General features: G+C 44.2%; 1 protein-coding gene across 3 annotated transcripts in view; it reads left to right on the top strand.

The window, feature by feature from the left end:
- ACVR2A (activin A receptor type 2A) overlaps nucleotides 1-16,092 on the top strand; it is a 78,969-nt gene that overhangs the window by 33,507 nt on the left and 29,370 nt on the right. For all 3 annotated transcript variants that reach the window (XM_042445785.1, XM_042445768.1, XM_042445775.1), the window contains 3 exons: nucleotides 1,642-1,849; nucleotides 2,680-2,789; nucleotides 10,199-10,353. In XM_042445785.1, coding sequence (XP_042301719.1) covers nucleotides 1,642-1,849; nucleotides 2,680-2,789; nucleotides 10,199-10,353 — 473 coding nt within the window. The remainder of the gene's footprint in view (nucleotides 1-1,641; nucleotides 1,850-2,679; nucleotides 2,790-10,198; nucleotides 10,354-16,092) is intronic.

Raw genomic sequence — 16,092 nt, 5'->3', positions numbered from 1 at the left:
GAGAGAGAGAGGCAGGCTAGCTCCACCAGGCCTGCCTGGAAGAAGACAAGCCCTCCCTTCAGCTACCATCTTGAGGGAGAGAGAGAGGCAGGCTAGGTTAACTGGCCTGCCTGGAAGAAGCAGAGCCCTCCCTCCATTCCATCTGCCTTGGTCCAGGCCTCAGAGGGAGAGAAGAACTGCTGGACCTGATTTCCTCCCTCCCTCACCATTCCCTTCTCCTTTTGTGTTGTGTCTTTTAGATTGTAAGCCTGCGGGCAGGGAACCATCTATTATCCCCTCTGTTGTAAACCGCTCGGATTCCCAGTGATTGGGCGGCACATAAATAAATCGTATTATTATTATTTGTCTCTGGAAAAGGTACTGACTTTATATTTCTTTCCCCTAAGAAAATTGGTAAATTACTGCCAAATTAACCCCACCCCCCCCACCCCGCTACATTGTATTTACACTTGCTAATGGAAAACTGTGGCCATTCTGAGATTGTCTGACTTTATGTATGCATAAATCAAGAGTTCCCGACCTTTTTGACTCGTGAAGCCCTTATTTCTATGGCAGAGCCTCTAAGAGGCCTATCCTTGTCTTACAAGTTAATGGTGTTTAGGAGTATATATAAGAATATATTCTTATTCTTCAATTTCATTTAACTTTTATATGTAAGGAGCCCTGGTGGCACAGTGGTTATATACCGGTACTGTAGCCTTTCACAGCCACACGGTTGTGAGGTCAGTACCAGCCAGGGGCTCAGCCTGGCATCCTTCTGGGGTTGCTAAAATGGGTACCAGCTTGTTGGGGGCAGTTAGCTTACACTTTGTAAACCGCTTAAGTGCACTGATAAGCGATATAGAAATGTACTTGCTATAGCTATTGCAATTTCTTTCATTTTCCTGGAGCAGCTGCGAGGCACCTGGAAAGTGCACACGGAGCCCTAAGGGCTCCTCGGCACACTGGTTGGGAATCCTTGGTATAAATCAAAGGGAGGAGGAAGGAAGGATGGTTCTTCCACAAATTTATTTACTCCCTGAATCCTCACTTTTATGAAACCAAGGAACACCTGAACTAATCAAATTATTCATCATTAAAACAATGATGCAGTCCATAATACTGTACTACCTATTAAACCAAAAGAATATACAGTGCACCCTTGGCTTACGCGGGGGATCCATTCCGGACCCCCCCCCCCCTTCCGTGTAAGCTGAATAGTGCATAAGCTCAGTTCTCCTGTTGTGCGGTTTCCACAAAGCTGGAAACCATGTATGGGGTGCCCACCTATAGCGCGGGCGCACTATATATGGGCTTTATTAGACTAAGGAGGACAACAACAGAATTTTAGCAATAGACTGATACTGGTGTTTTTTTTCAATTAAGTATTACTATTGAATAAATAATGTTTCTGCTGCAAATCTGAAAGATTGTACAGACAAAGATTGTACAGATATCAAACAAAAATCAATAGGTAAAAACAGTATTCCACCATTTAGAATGTTTTTGAAATGAATGCTGACTTGAGGTACAAACATAAGTATGGGGGTGGGGGGATGCAGTAATATGTGAATTTTAGAATACAGCTTTTTTCTGAGTGCTTGAAATGTTTGGTAACCTTATCTAATGGCTTAGTTTTTAATAACATTTAATCCTTTGTAGGTGCCATACTAGGCAGATCAGAAACACAGGAGTGCATCTTCTACAATGCAAATTGGGAAAATGATAGAACAAATCGCAGTGGCATTGAGTCGTGTTATGGTGATAAAGATAAAAGACGACACTGCTTTGCAACATGGAAGAATATTTCTGGATCTATTGAAATTGTGAAAAAAGGTTGCTGGCTGGATGATATTAACTGCTATGACAGGCAAGCAAACTACTCCTACTGTTACATTCTCTGTTTTATAAATAAACTTCTACAGTGTTTGTGTGCGCATGTCTACATGCATGCATATATTTAAAAAATGTTTGGTGAAGACTATAATTCAGAGTTCTGCAAAATTTATGTTTCAGTTGGCCATAAGGAGGTTTTCTTTCTGTCACATGTTCATAGTGTCTTGATCCCACAGAGATCTGTAAAGGAATTGAGATCTGAGTCTTAGAGCTTTGGCTGCATCTATACAACAGAATTAATGTAGTTTGACACTTCTGGGGTTTGTCATTTTGTGAGATATTTAGTCTTCTCTGTCAGAGAAGTGCCACAAAAAGCTACAAATCCCAGGACTCCATAGGATGGAACCATGACAGTTAAAGCGATGTCAAACTGCATTAATTCTTCAGCATGGCAGAATTGTAATCAATTTTTGACAAGGTGCTGTCACATGTACATTCAAAAAGAAGTCATTATGCTCTAGAAAGTGCAGTCATCATTTTTCATTAAGATGAATCCATTTCTCTCTTTGCTCAATTCAGTACTTTGCATTAATAAGAATGAGTTCTGGAATACAGGATATAGCTGCTCTGCTCAGTGGGCTATAGATGTGACTATCATGATCCTCTCACCTTTTGAGGAAATGGGCAGATGGCCTGCCTGAACCAAGGGATACTGAATTAGTACTTGCAAATGATTTTAATGCAGACTCCTACTCCAAGGGACACCTTTCAGAGGGTTTTTAACAATTTAATGAGCAGAGTCTGACTGATGGTTGTGCTGAGGCAGAGTTCTATCATTGTAAAATTGGTTTTATACCCTTTCAGAGCTGAATGCATAGAAAGGAAAGACAGCCCTGAAGTGTTTTTCTGCTGCTGTGAAGGCAACATGTGCAATGAACATTTCTTCTATTTTCCAGAAATGGAGGTCACACAACGTAAGTTTTCAGTTTATCTCAAGCATTTATAAGCTATAAGTAATATTTCTTCTTTGTGGTCTCTGCGAATCATACAAATGGGTTGTACTGTGCCTGCGCACTGCTGCATAAAAAAATTCTGGAATCACTGGGCAAAGTTAACTTTGCAACTTTTTGGCGGTAGCTCCGCCCAACCTTTATAAGTCCCCTGCGTTCCCGCTCTTTCCCCAGTTCCTTTTTTCCACCGCGTTAGCTGCTTGAGGAACTTCACTTCTGCTTAATTCACTGGAAAATTGACCTCGGACCATCTTGACCATTCTTGATATGACACCCCACCCCCCCGTGTATTGTTGACCATTCTGCGCATCTTTACAACCTTACCTAAGGACTTTGATTCAGCTCACGATGTCTCCCGCGTCCTGTTCCAGAAGTGTGATGTCTGTGGGGGTAAGACCCCCAGATAGGATCCTCACTCTTCATGCCTCAGCAAAGCCCACAATACCAAGGCTTGTGCACTTTGCAAGTCGCTAACTCCTCAGGCCAGGAAGAACCGCGACTCCCGCTTGTTGGCTGCCCTGCTCTGGTACCTGCTGCCTCAGAGTTGATACCAGCTGCTGCTGGTTCTGTGGTCCAGAGCTCCACCACTGAGCCAAGTGCCACCACTGTGACCGCTGGAAAGGGTGATGGGACCAAAGGAGCACACCAGTCAGAGTCCAAGTCTAAGTCCTCCAAAAAGGACAAGACTAAGTCTAAGGACTCAAGCTCCAAGAAGGATTCAGCCAATGGGAAGGATACGAGCTCCCTAGCGGATTCAAGCTCAAAATCCTCCTCCAAAAAGAGGCACAGGCCCTTGGATTCAGGAGATGGTTCTCCTCAGGGCTCCTCGAAGAAGAAGGCGGCTCTGGATTCAGGAGATGCCTCTGCTCACGGCTCTTCCCACAAGAATGCCCGTACCAAGACTTCTGAAGGCGCCTGGTCTTCTTCCAAACACAACTCCTTCGGTACCCACACAGGACGCATCGGTACCGTTAGAAGCTAGCTCTCCTCGGACCCATCCGACACCAGCTTCGGCCTCAGTTGCCTCTCTGCCTGCCATGTTGACCTTCCACCAGCTCTCCGAGGAGGAGGTCACCTTGTTGCCGGTCACTGATGCCAGTTCCTTGGGTTCAAGTTCACGAGGCAGAAGTTCATCACCAGGAGGACTCAGACTATTACTGCGACAGCGAGACGGACAGATACTTTGTCTCAGTCATTCGTGAAGTTGTCCACAGTCAACTAGGCCCTAAATCCACTGTGCCTCCAATGTCAAAGCCCACTTTGCCATCAACGACAAAGTTTACTTTGCCACCAATGTCGAAGTCCACTCCGCCAATGGTTCCAGTACCGTCTCCTGTGTCAGTTCCCCGTCCGCGTTCCATCGTTGCTACTGCCAGTCAGATGCGACACTCCTCTTCTCATGTGGTGCTGGATGCTCACGCCTCTGAATCAGATAATGACAGCTCACATCAAGGGGACTCCCATGCGTCTCAGATTGATTCAAGCTCCTCAGACGAGGTTGCCCCTCAATCTCCACAGGAATTGTTCCAACTGGGTACCTCGTCTCCCACCGGCGACGTGAGTACCTTTGCGGAGCACATCATTAAAATGGTGAACACGCTGGACCTCCAGATTACGCACACTGAGGATGATGCCGCTGACCCTGTTGAGAGACGGGTTCACAGCAAGTTTCCGATGCTGCCTTCCATTCCACTGCTGCTGTCGCTGGAGAGGATAGCCAAGTGCTCTTGGGATGTACCTGCCTCGCTGACACCCACGACCAGGAAGACAATCCTTGTACAGGATTGCGCCTTCCCAGTCTTCTTGGTTGTTGGCTCACCCCAAGCAGAATTCAGCGATTGTCGAGGGGTCTCAGCAGTCCTTCATGCCTAAGATGTCTCCATCTCCTGTGGACCGAGAGGCCAAGAAGGTTGACAGCCTAGCAAAGAAGGCCTACTCCTCCTCCATCCTGGGACTGAAGATCGCCAATTACAATATCTGTATGGGAGGTTAAATACAGTGCTTGATGGAGAAGATCTCTCCCACCATCCTAGACGTCCCGGATGACTGCCACGTGTCCTCACTGAGATCAGGGACGAGGCTCACTCCATCGAGAGCTGGCTGATCACCTTGGCTCAGCACTCCACTGACTGTTCAGCCAAGTCTATGGCGGCTGCTATTGCTCTCAGGAGACACGCTTGGCTCTGCTTGTCAGATCTGAACCCAAGTGCAAAAGCTACCATCGAGGACATGCCCTTCGACGATGCAGACCTGTTCAACAAGGAGACTGATGAGTGCCTCAACTTCAAATACTGTATGAAGGCGGCCGCCAAGAAACACAATATGTCTACACCATCCCAGACCCCGTTTCGAAAACGCCAGCGGCGGTGGCATGGCCAGGGCCAGCAGCCTTTCCAACAAGACCACCCATACCAACAGCAGGAACACCAAATGCAGTGCTACCCATCCCAGTCCTCTTCTTCTTCAGGCCACCGCCAGCTCCCTGCTCGGTATCGCAAGAACCACAGACAGGATACTGACCAGGCAAGGAAGAGATCCTGAAGGGTTCCTGTGTGCTCCGTCGCCTCCAACTCCTTTTGTGACATTTTGAGGCCTTTCTTTAACACCTGGGCCTCTGTGACTTCTGATTCTTGGGTCCTTGACATCATCTGCAGGGGATACGCCCTCGACTTCAAAGAGCTCCCTCCAATTGGAGCTGTTGTTTCCACACACACACAACACCCTCAGACACCCTTCTCGACGAAGTATGCACTCTTTTGACTAAGGGCGTAATCTTGCCTGTTGACCCTCTCAAGCTCCTACATGTTTTTCTCCAGATACTTCACAGTCCCAAACCCGATGGAGACATTAGGCCAATTCTATACTTGAGGTCCCTCAACTCTTATTTGGTCTACTGTGAATTCCGTATGGTAACTCTTGCCTCTATTCTGCCCTTGTTGCACCAGGGCCTGTGGTTCATGACGATCGACTTGAAGGATGCCTACTTCCACGTGGAGATTCGAGAGAGTCACCGGAGGTTCCTGTCATTTGCCGTCGGTCCCGACATGTACCATTACGATGTCCTTCCCTTCAGCCTCTCCACAGCTCCGAGAGTCTTCACCAGTGCATAGCTGCAATCGTCGCCTACCTCCACCAAAGAGGCTCCAGAGTCTTCCCATACTTGGATGACTGGCTCTTTGCCGCCCCCTTCCACGGACGAACTGCAAAGAGATGCTGGCTTCGCCCTGTCCCTCCTCACATCCCTTGGCCATAAGGAGGTTTTCTTTCTGTCACATGTTCATAGTGTCTTGATCCCACAGAGATCTATAAAAGAATTGAGCTCTGAGTCTCAGAGCTTTGGCTGCATCTATACAACAGAATTAATGTAGTTTGACACTGCTGGGGTTTGTCATTTTGTGAGATATTTAGTCTTCTCTGTCAGAGAAGTGCCACAAAAAGCTACAAATCCCAGGACTCCATAGGATGGAACCATGACAGTTAAAGCGATGTCAAACTGCATTAATTCTTCAGCGTGGCAGAATTGGAAAAGTCTCATCTTTCACCATCCAGAAAGATCAAGTTCATAGGCACCGTCCTCGATTTCGAAGACTGTGCCGCCTATCTCCCTCAAGACCTTTTCCACGCTCTCTGCTCTTCGGTCAGGACTTGCCTCGCCCAGAGGTGCGTGAAGGCCAGCGATGTCCAGATAGCCCTAGGACACATGGCCTCGACGATATTGTGACTTCGTGGGCAAGACTTCGGTTTTGGCTCCTTCAGTCATGGTTCCTGTCGGCCTTCAATGCACTGGCGGACCCTCCGTCCAAGCGGCTCACCGTCCTGAGACCCGTCGCCCGCTCCCTTCGTTGGTGGCTCAACTCCTAGAACGTCTGCGTCGGCATGCCTTTTTCCTCCTACACAGCCTCAGGTCACCCTGACCACATATGCTTCCATGGAAGGTTGAGGCGCCCACATGTCAAGCCTCTTCATCAAGGACAGGTGGTCTCTCACAGAACAGTCTCTCCACATCAATGCCCTGGAGATGCTGGCTGTGGAAAAGGCCTTAAGAGCTTTCTAGATGAATCTTGCCAACAAGGTAGTGCTTCTGCTGATGGACAACACCACCGTCATGTACAACCTCAACAAGCAAGGGGACACCAAGTCATGGACCCTGCTCGACATCACTCTTCGCATCTGGGACTGGTGCATCCCGAGAGGGATTCTGCTCCAAGCAATTCACGTGCCAGGAGAGGAGAACGACTTGGCCAACCAGCTCAGCAGGTCTTCCACCGTCTGCCGTGAGTAGAGGCTCCATCCCAAGACAGTCAACGACCTCTTCAGTCGGAACTCCCTGGATTGACCTCTTTGCGACCGCTGTCAACAGCCATTGTCCCCAGTTGTGTTCTCGAGTGCGCAACGAGAACTCCCTTGGAGACGCGTTCGCCTTTGTTTGGTCAGGAGAGATGGTGTATGCCTTCCCTCCATTCCCACTGATCACCAGAGTGGTGTCCAAGATGACAAGGGACCGCTCGGATGCCATCCTCATCACTCCCTGGTGGCCAAGGCAGCCGTGGTTTCCGTCCCTGCCCCACCTCTCCAGAAGAGACTTTCTCCGTCTTGAGCTCCATCCGGACCTCCTCACACTCTCCAGGATGTAGAGTCCATCACCCAGACATTGAGAACCTGCTAATGGTGGCGTGGAGGCTCCGTCCCTAGACTCGCTACCTCCCTTGGTACAGACGGTGATTTTGGCTGTCCAAAAGCCTGCCACCAAAAGATCCCACACTTTCAAATAGGAGAAGTTCCTGAATTTCCTCTCTGCGAGAGGCCTTTCTTTATCCCGAGTGATGACACCGGTTATGCTGAAATTCCTGATGACACTTTTGGATTCGGGGCTATGCCTCACTTCCATTAAGTGCTACCTTTCTGCCATCTGTTCCCATTTCCAGTTTGATGTCAAATCTTTTTTCAGGGACCCTCTTGTGAAAAGTTTCCTGAAAGGTTGCACCAGCCTTCATCCTCCGGTCTCTGTACCGGCACCTGCTTGGAGTTTGGATGCTGTGCTGCCTGCTCTGCAATCCAAGCCCTTTGAACCCATGGCCACAACTGACTTGCAGCTGTTGACTTGGAAGATAGCCTTTCTTGTGGCCATCACCTCTGCCCGCCATGCGGGTGAACTCTGTGCCTTATGGAGGGAACAGCCTTTCCTTAGGTTCCATGAGGACAAGGTGGTCCTCTGTACTGACATTACCTTTTTGGCTAAGGTGGTGTCTGCCTTCCACATGTGTCAGGACATTGTTTTACCGACCCTGGCCTCGAACCCAACCACTGACACCGAATGCCGCTTGCACACCTTGGACGTTCGGAAGGCTTTGGCCTTCTATTTGAACAGAACTACGGGTTCGAGACATTCTGAGAGACTTTTCCAGTGCTACTCGGAACCAAAGAAGGGACTGCCTGTGACTGCGCAGAGGCTTTCCAAATGGGTGGCTGGTACCATCCACCTCTGCTACGAACTGTTGGGCAGACCTCTCCCATCCAAGGTTCGGCCCCATGCAACTAGGGCGGTAGCGACATCCTCCGCTTTTTTGACTGGGGTCTCCTTGGAGGATGTCTGCAAAGCTGCTGTTTGGTCCCAGCCTTTGACTTTCATCAAACATTATAGGCTGGACACCAGGGCCAAACGGGATGCAGCCTTTGGGAGGGCAGTGTTGGTTTCAGGTTTACACTGATTGCACTGCATTTCATTTGTTGTCATGTTATTGAAAGGGAATGTCTTTTTGCCAGAATTGGCTTGGTTTACAGCATTCTTAGGTTTACAGTCAGGTCTTGCATGACCTTGTGCCTTTTGATTTGAACATGTTGAAGTACTGTTTATTGAAGTACTGAATACAACTGACACAGTTTTTGGTTCAATGTTTTATTATGGTTAATAAACACAGCACTATTTGAACCTTACTTGGTGTCATGACACTCCCTCCGCCACTCACCTAAGCTTGTCAGTCTAACCCATTTGTATGATTCACAGAGACCATGAAGAAGGAGGACAGGTTGCATACCTGTAACGGTATTTCTTCAAGTGGTCATCTGCAAATACATACAAATCCCACTTGTCCTCCCCTCAGTTTTCTACTCTACATTGCCTCATTCTCATGTTGCTTAAGCAGCGTAAATTTCAGAACTGGGAAAAGAGCGGGAACGCAGGGGACTTATAAAGGGTGGGCGGAGCTACCACCAAAAAGTTGCAAAGTTAACTTTGCCCAGTGATTCCAGAAGTTTTCCGAGCAGCACTGCACAGGCGCAATACAACCCATTTGTATGTATTCGCAGATGACCACTCGAAGAAATACCATTACAGGTATGCAAGCTGTCCATTTTCCACCTTTGGAAAGTTGTTCTACCATTACAATTAACTTCTGTTGGTACTAATTTGTCAGTTTAAAAAAGGTTTGTTCAGATTTTAAAACATAATTAAAACAAATGAAAATAGCTTAAAATTGATATCCATATGCCTGTAGATAACAGGTCCCTTTTCATCCTTCTTCACTACATAAAGATCTTTTAACCTCCTGCCTAGCCTGGTCACTGAATCACAGTCAAAAGGAGAATAGTGTGGTTGAGCGCATCAACAAGAGTGGCTTAGTTAGCTTCAGTCTAGCATTCTTCCCTTTTCCTTTCTCTGGTATAGCTATGAGGTGGAAGTGGGAAGTGTCAGCTTCCATTTGTTATATCTTTACGAAGAAGCTGATTAAATTACAGTTTATTGAAACAAGCCAGGCCTTGCATGGAATGAAATTCTGAAAATAGAAATGACAAACACAAGCAGCTACATCAAAACATTAATGCAAACTAGTAGTTCAGTGTGCAACACTAACTTCTTTCCTCTAATATTTACTATAAGAGGTATAACTGCACTCTTGTCATTTTCTGTGTCGTAGTTTAATCAAGTATTCTTAAAATTCTTGTTGATAAAGCTCCTTTAAATAAAGCTTTATCATAATACTCAGATTAAAAACTAATGGAACTATTATAAGTAGTGTTAAAGGGTTTTTAAATTGCAATTGTACATTTAAATTGTTTGTGGTCAGCTTTTCTTGGTTTAGAGGCTGATGTGTAAGAGAGAAAATAATGCTCCTTACTAGGCCAAATTCTGCTGATGAAATACATTGCAAGCTTTCAAGTCTTATAATACGTCAAGTTTTATGCACTTCATGAAAGCATTTTAAATGCAAGTTGATATTCCAGTTGATGTCTTTTAAATGTTCAACCTTTTTAAACAACTGATATATGTTATATTTTGTATAATACTTCAGTTTCCCCAACTTATAAGAATTGCTTCATTGTCCTTTGCATTAGCAGTAGATTGTCACAAGACTAATTGTTACTTTTTCTTATAGCTACTTCCAATCCTGTCCCACCTAAACCGCCCTTGTTCAGTACCTTGCTTTATTCTCTTGTGCCTATAATGGGAATTGCAATTATCATACTGTTTTCATTTTGGATGTACCGACACCATAAATTGGCATATCCTCCAGTACTTGTACCAACCCAGGTAAGTTGATTATTTTGGTCTAGATTAGATTTGGGTGATGATTATTCATTTCCTGTAATGCCCTGAATGTTCTTTTGGTTTAAGTTTAAAAGTCACTGCTTTCCCTTTTTGTTTGCATTGATGGAAATATTTTCTATTCACCGAGGAGATGTCAGTATCTTACTTCTAAAAGGTTACATATATCGAAGCAGATTGTAGTCTATAGTCTTAGAATTTAAACTTCAGAATCTAGCTACCTCTTAAATTACTACCCAGGCACATACATTATTAGATAATAAAGTTTTGAAGCTGTACAGGTGAACATTGTGAATAGAAGTTAGTGTTTCTAGAATTAAACATTATCAAACCAGTATGAAATAGTACTCTTAAACTTGAAGGCCTTGATTTCCATTTGTTAAATTGTTGTTTCTTATAGTATTTGGCTTTTACATTGAGTTCTATATATTGTTTAAAATTCCAAGAATGTTGCTGTCAGACATGGTTTTGGATGTAGTGCTTATCAGTAACATGAGCATTTCTAAGAGATTTTAAAAATATTTTCATTCTGTTTTGTTAAAACCTGCCCTGAGATTACATGCTGGGAAGTACATGATCAAATACACCTAGCAGTGCCAATGATTACAAAATGGGATATATGAACACTTGTTGGACATTCTTGCTTAAAGTATAGGTGATAGGGTTTATTTGTTTTGTTTTTTACTGGGGCATTGGAAACACATGGGGCAAATCCTAGACAAAGACTTAGTGGATCACTAAAGTTTTAAGTTTACTATAGTATGAAATGGGAGATTGAGACTTGTTAGTACTTAGGGCGAAGTCCTGCCACACCATTATGGTATTGGATAATTTATATCTGAATGCCTCAGCTCAGTTGGGCAAGATTCTTTATACATGATTCCTTCAGTAGTTACTAATTTTATAATGTTGTAATTACAGATATGAGGGATTACTAGTTTACTTTAACTCCTGAAAAAATATTCAGCAGATTATGTTCAAGAATTTGTGTACATGGAAGAAGAATAGATAGTGAAGTAATGTGGAAACAGTAGTCTAGTTAAGAACAGGAGAAGTAGAAGCCACGTGTTTCTGGCTGTCGGATACCTCAGAAGAGGTTCTAACCACCTTAAAGCATTCTTATATTGCCAAAACATTAGCCACTTCACCATTCACCCATTGCTATTGTTTTGGTGGTTGTTGTTGTGTGTCTTCAAGTCATTTCTGACTTACTGGTTTTCTTGGAAAGATTTGTTCAGAGCGGGTTTGCTTTTTCCTTCCTCAAAGTCTGAGAGACAGTGGGTTTCCATGGCTGAATGGGGATTCAAACAGTAGTCTCCAGAAGGGTAGTCCAGTGTTCAAACCATACCTATGCTTAGATTTGAAGAGACCAGAGTGGTAACTTTTTTAAAACAATTTTTCATTTAAATCATATCTCATGTTTTTTTAAAAAAAGAAACACCATAGTAATTAAAAGAAGACACAGTATGATAATGCAGTACTAAATACTAACATTGAAACTTACATTGCTGAATGTGTGTTAAGATTATATTAAACAATAATATTTGTTACTGTTGGGCCCATTCCCACTATTGTTTAAATCGGATTGTGTGGAATCACGATCCGGTTTAAACCACTATGGTTCCCACTTGGGAATCAATTTGGAATCGATTCCTAAGGGGGGGGGGGCATAGTTTTCCCCCAGTTAACCTGAGTCTAAAAGGAGTTGGGTTTTCCCGCTCCTTTTTGGGCTGAATAGGTTTGTTGACAATAAATCAGTTCAGCCCAGTGTGATCTCAGGACAGATTTGATTCCGCCCCAGCAGCCCCTCTCTGCCCCAGCAATGCCTCCCTCTTTCCTCCCTTCCTTCCTTACCTCCCTCCCTCCCTCCTTCCTCCCTTCCTTCCCTCCTTCCTCTCCATCTCCTGTTTCCTCCCTCCTTTCCCTCCCTCCCCTCCCCTCCTCCTTCCCTCTATCCCTCCTTACCTTCTGCCTGGGGGTCCCAGCGGGGGCTGTCAGGGCTCGCCATTGGCCCTCTTCTTCTCCTCCTCCTCACTGTCTGGCCTCCCTCTCCTTCTCAGCCCCAGTAAGAAGGAGGCCAGGGTGGAAGGAGAGAGGTAGCAGGCTTGGAGGATGGGGGCAGGTTCCTTCTCCGCCACTTGCATCTGTCCTTTCGGCGGTGGCAGCGGTGGTGGAGAAGGCTGCCGGCCGGGGCTCCTTGGACGTGCTTTCATCCTTCAACGATGTCCAGGATGGAGTCACATCCAAGGAGCCCTGGCAGCATGTAGGATGGAGGTTGCAGTGGCGGTGCCCAGGTCTCCATGGACGTGCCTCCGGCCTTGATGTCGTTGGAAGACGCATGGAGGGAGGCATGGCAGGAGAGGCTGGGGAAGCCTCTCCTGCCATGTCAAAAGAAGCCTGTCAAAACAGGCATTTCGATTCCTGAAAGGAATCCTGAAACTGGCACAAACATAGAAGAAACCATTTTGTTTGATGAACCAGTTTCAGGATTTGATTCAGGAATCGAATCTACAGATAAGTGGGAATGGGCCCATTATCTGCCTTCAAGTTGTTTCCAACTTACTGTGACCCTAAGACCAATCTATTGTGGGTTTTTCTTGGCAGATTTTCATCAGAAGGGGACTTACCGTTGCCATCCTCTGAGGCTGAAAGAGTTTGATTTTCAGTAATTTTGCTATTTTAGTTGACCTTGATCTTCTATGAGCATCTCTGTTTGTCTCCATGTGTTTAATTTGACAACATGGTTTACAACTTCCTCTTTCTAAATCCTGATCTGTCCCAATTTCTCAATTTTAGAAACTTCAGATCAGACGTGGACATCTGTCCTATATCTTTAATAGTCAAAAGACAGGAAATGATTCCTTTCTCTGCAAAGATCTTCTGTGCACCTTATAATTAAAAGAAATCCAGCTTCTTTCTTACCTGGTGTCTTGCTTTAGAAATATCCAAATAATTATTTATTGCTGGTCTTGGTGCTGTTAGTTGTAAGTTTCTCAGAATCCCTTTTTTTGTATCCCTAGTTGTCTTTAATGAGCCAGTGTGGTGTAGTAGTTTGAGGATTGGACTATGAGTCTGGAGACCAGGGTCCGAATCCCCACTCAGCCGTGGAAACCCACTGGGTGACCTTGGGCAAGTCACACATTCTCAGACTTAAAAAACGCCATGGTAGGTTTCCCTTAGGGTCTCCATAAGTCAAAAACAGTTTGAAGGCACACAACAACAGTTGTCTTATTTAGTTTCCTCTATACAAGTTTATTTGAGCAAGAGATTCTGTTTTTAAAGGATACATACCTACCCTATCACCACCACCCCATCTCTCTCTGATCTCTTCTTCCAAGCTGTGTACTAACCATGTTGAGGGAGGGCTTCGTGACATTTTGGTGTCTTTATTGACCTATGATATACAGTCTGGTTGACCATCTAGTATTGTGATTTTTGAATGATTCCCAAGCATTTTGGAAACATTTTTTACTTTTGACTTTCCCTTTGAGCTTCCCCTTGTACCAGTTCTTCATTAAAGTTAAATGTGAGTTACCTGCCATTTTCCCTAAATAAATTGCATTTAAAGACATTGTGGTCCCACCCTGAGGCCTAGCCATTCAGCGATAGAGCAGTACACAGATTAACATGGAAATCACTCCTCCCAACCCAGGGTCACACAGTATATATATATTCCACTCACTTCCATGCCAGCATTCGCTGAAGATGCCAGCTAGAGATGCTGGCGAAAAATCAGGAACAAACTCTTCTAGAACATGGCCACATAGTCCAACCCCCCCCCAAAAAAAACCACTATTGTGATCACTGTTTCTAGTTAGCAAAACTATACAGTGGACCCTTGTTATACGCTGGAGTTTGGTTCCAAGATCCCCTGTGTATACCAAAATCCATGTATGCTCAAATCCCATTAAATATAATGACATAGCAAAATGGTGTCCCTTATAAAAAATGGAAAATCAAGGTTTGATATTTGAAATTTATACTTTTTTTGAACATTTTCAACCCGTGTATGCTTGAATCCGTGTATAAAAAATCCGTGTATAAAAAATCTGTGTATAAGAAGGGCCGGCCGTACTTTCATCCCCTAGAAGTACTACAGGGGATGCTACAGAATCCACAACCACATGAGTTGTATTCATTCCAATAGTTCAGAGGCCACAGTCTTTATTTCAGCCTGACTGCTCTCTCTCCCTCCTCAGTTTTTCTTTCCTAACTTGCCTATTGCAGCTTGTTCAGGTCTCCCTCCTTTACTTCTAATGGTCTATTTACTGCTTTACTCTTTCTTCTTAAAAGTTTACTATCTTGTTCTCTTTACTGCCTTAAGCTTTCTTTTCCTTTAAAAACAACAACACCTTCCTGCTATGTCTTTTTTTTTAACTTTCTTTCCACCCCTTTACTTCATTATGAATAAGTGGAGATGGCACCCAGTCGTAGTCTTTTGAGGCATCTTGAACAGTCAGTATGATGGTAGTTTAAACTACCCATTATTATAACGTTATCTGCTTGGAATACCTCCCATGCTTAGTTTTAAATCTCAAAATTACCTTAACCATGTCTCCAGCCTAGGTTACTTTTTATGCCTCCTGTTGTTATCTGAGGTGATTCTCTGAACTAGTCAGCCCATTTAAAGGTTTCAGGTTTATCAATGGGCATGTCCTTTTCAATATAAAGGATACACTTCTCTGTATGAACAGAGACAACCATGCCCCACAGATTCTTTCCATTCTATTAGATTTATGTTATGTTCTTTTAACTGTGTTTTCACTTGAAACTATGCACTACATTTCTCCAATTTTGGCTCAGGGCCTTCTGGCATTGGGAAACATACGTTTCTTTCTTACAGATTTGCATAACTTTCTTCCTTATATTCCATTTTTAAAGCAGCCCTCTTTAAAATGATAAATAATAAATGTGAATTGACATGTTGACAGTAGAATTCTTTACTGATCTTAAATCCTGTGTGAGTGTTGTGTTGTGTGTGTACCATATGGTCAGCCATACATCAGGATAAACATAGATTTGTGCTCAGCAGAATTTTTTGAGCTGGGATGGAATTTTTTCCCTATGCTTTCTTTCTCTGCCCCCTAAAAACCTGTGCTCGATATTTGAGGATTCTCTGAAATAGCACAAGGACTAGGGAGCTTTCAGGGGACAGGATGATACATGAAAATTACCAAAGTACCTTTTTTGCCAAGGGATCGCTTTCACTCGATCCCAGATCCCTCTGTGAATGGAAGAATAGAGGCAAAATTCAGGATAGTCAAGTGTGAATATATTCCATTGTAATACAAAAAACTTCATATGGATTGTTTTACAAGAGGCCTAAAATATATTTCAGTTAAAGGACAAATATTAGAGACCATGTGTACATCTTGGCGCAACCACATTTGATATTTACTGCTTAACCTTTCTCTATTACCATCTTGTGGGTGGTGATCCAGCCAACAGTCAGTAAACAGGTGTGTAGTTATATGACTTTTACCATCTCACCATTGCCCTCCCACTCTCAAAGGTGTTTGGCGTTTGCATTTCTGGATAAATGGATAGAACATATATACGTTTATGTTTTCCTTGCACTAGCAATTTTGTGATCCTTTGAATAAAGTCAGAGCCCTGTAGAACAGCAAATGGGAACTTGATGACATCAGTATTTAAAAAGTGATGTCATAGTAGTGATGCGCTGGGTGAATGCTGATACAATTAAACACAAAATTCATTTTAAAA

This window comes from Sceloporus undulatus, chromosome 1, assembly GCF_019175285.1.
Source record: "Sceloporus undulatus isolate JIND9_A2432 ecotype Alabama chromosome 1, SceUnd_v1.1, whole genome shotgun sequence".
In the NCBI taxonomy this organism is placed as follows: domain Eukaryota; kingdom Metazoa; phylum Chordata; class Lepidosauria; order Squamata; family Phrynosomatidae; genus Sceloporus; species Sceloporus undulatus.
The sequence above is the reverse complement of the archived record's forward strand: the minus strand, read 5'-3'. Positions and strand labels throughout refer to the sequence as shown.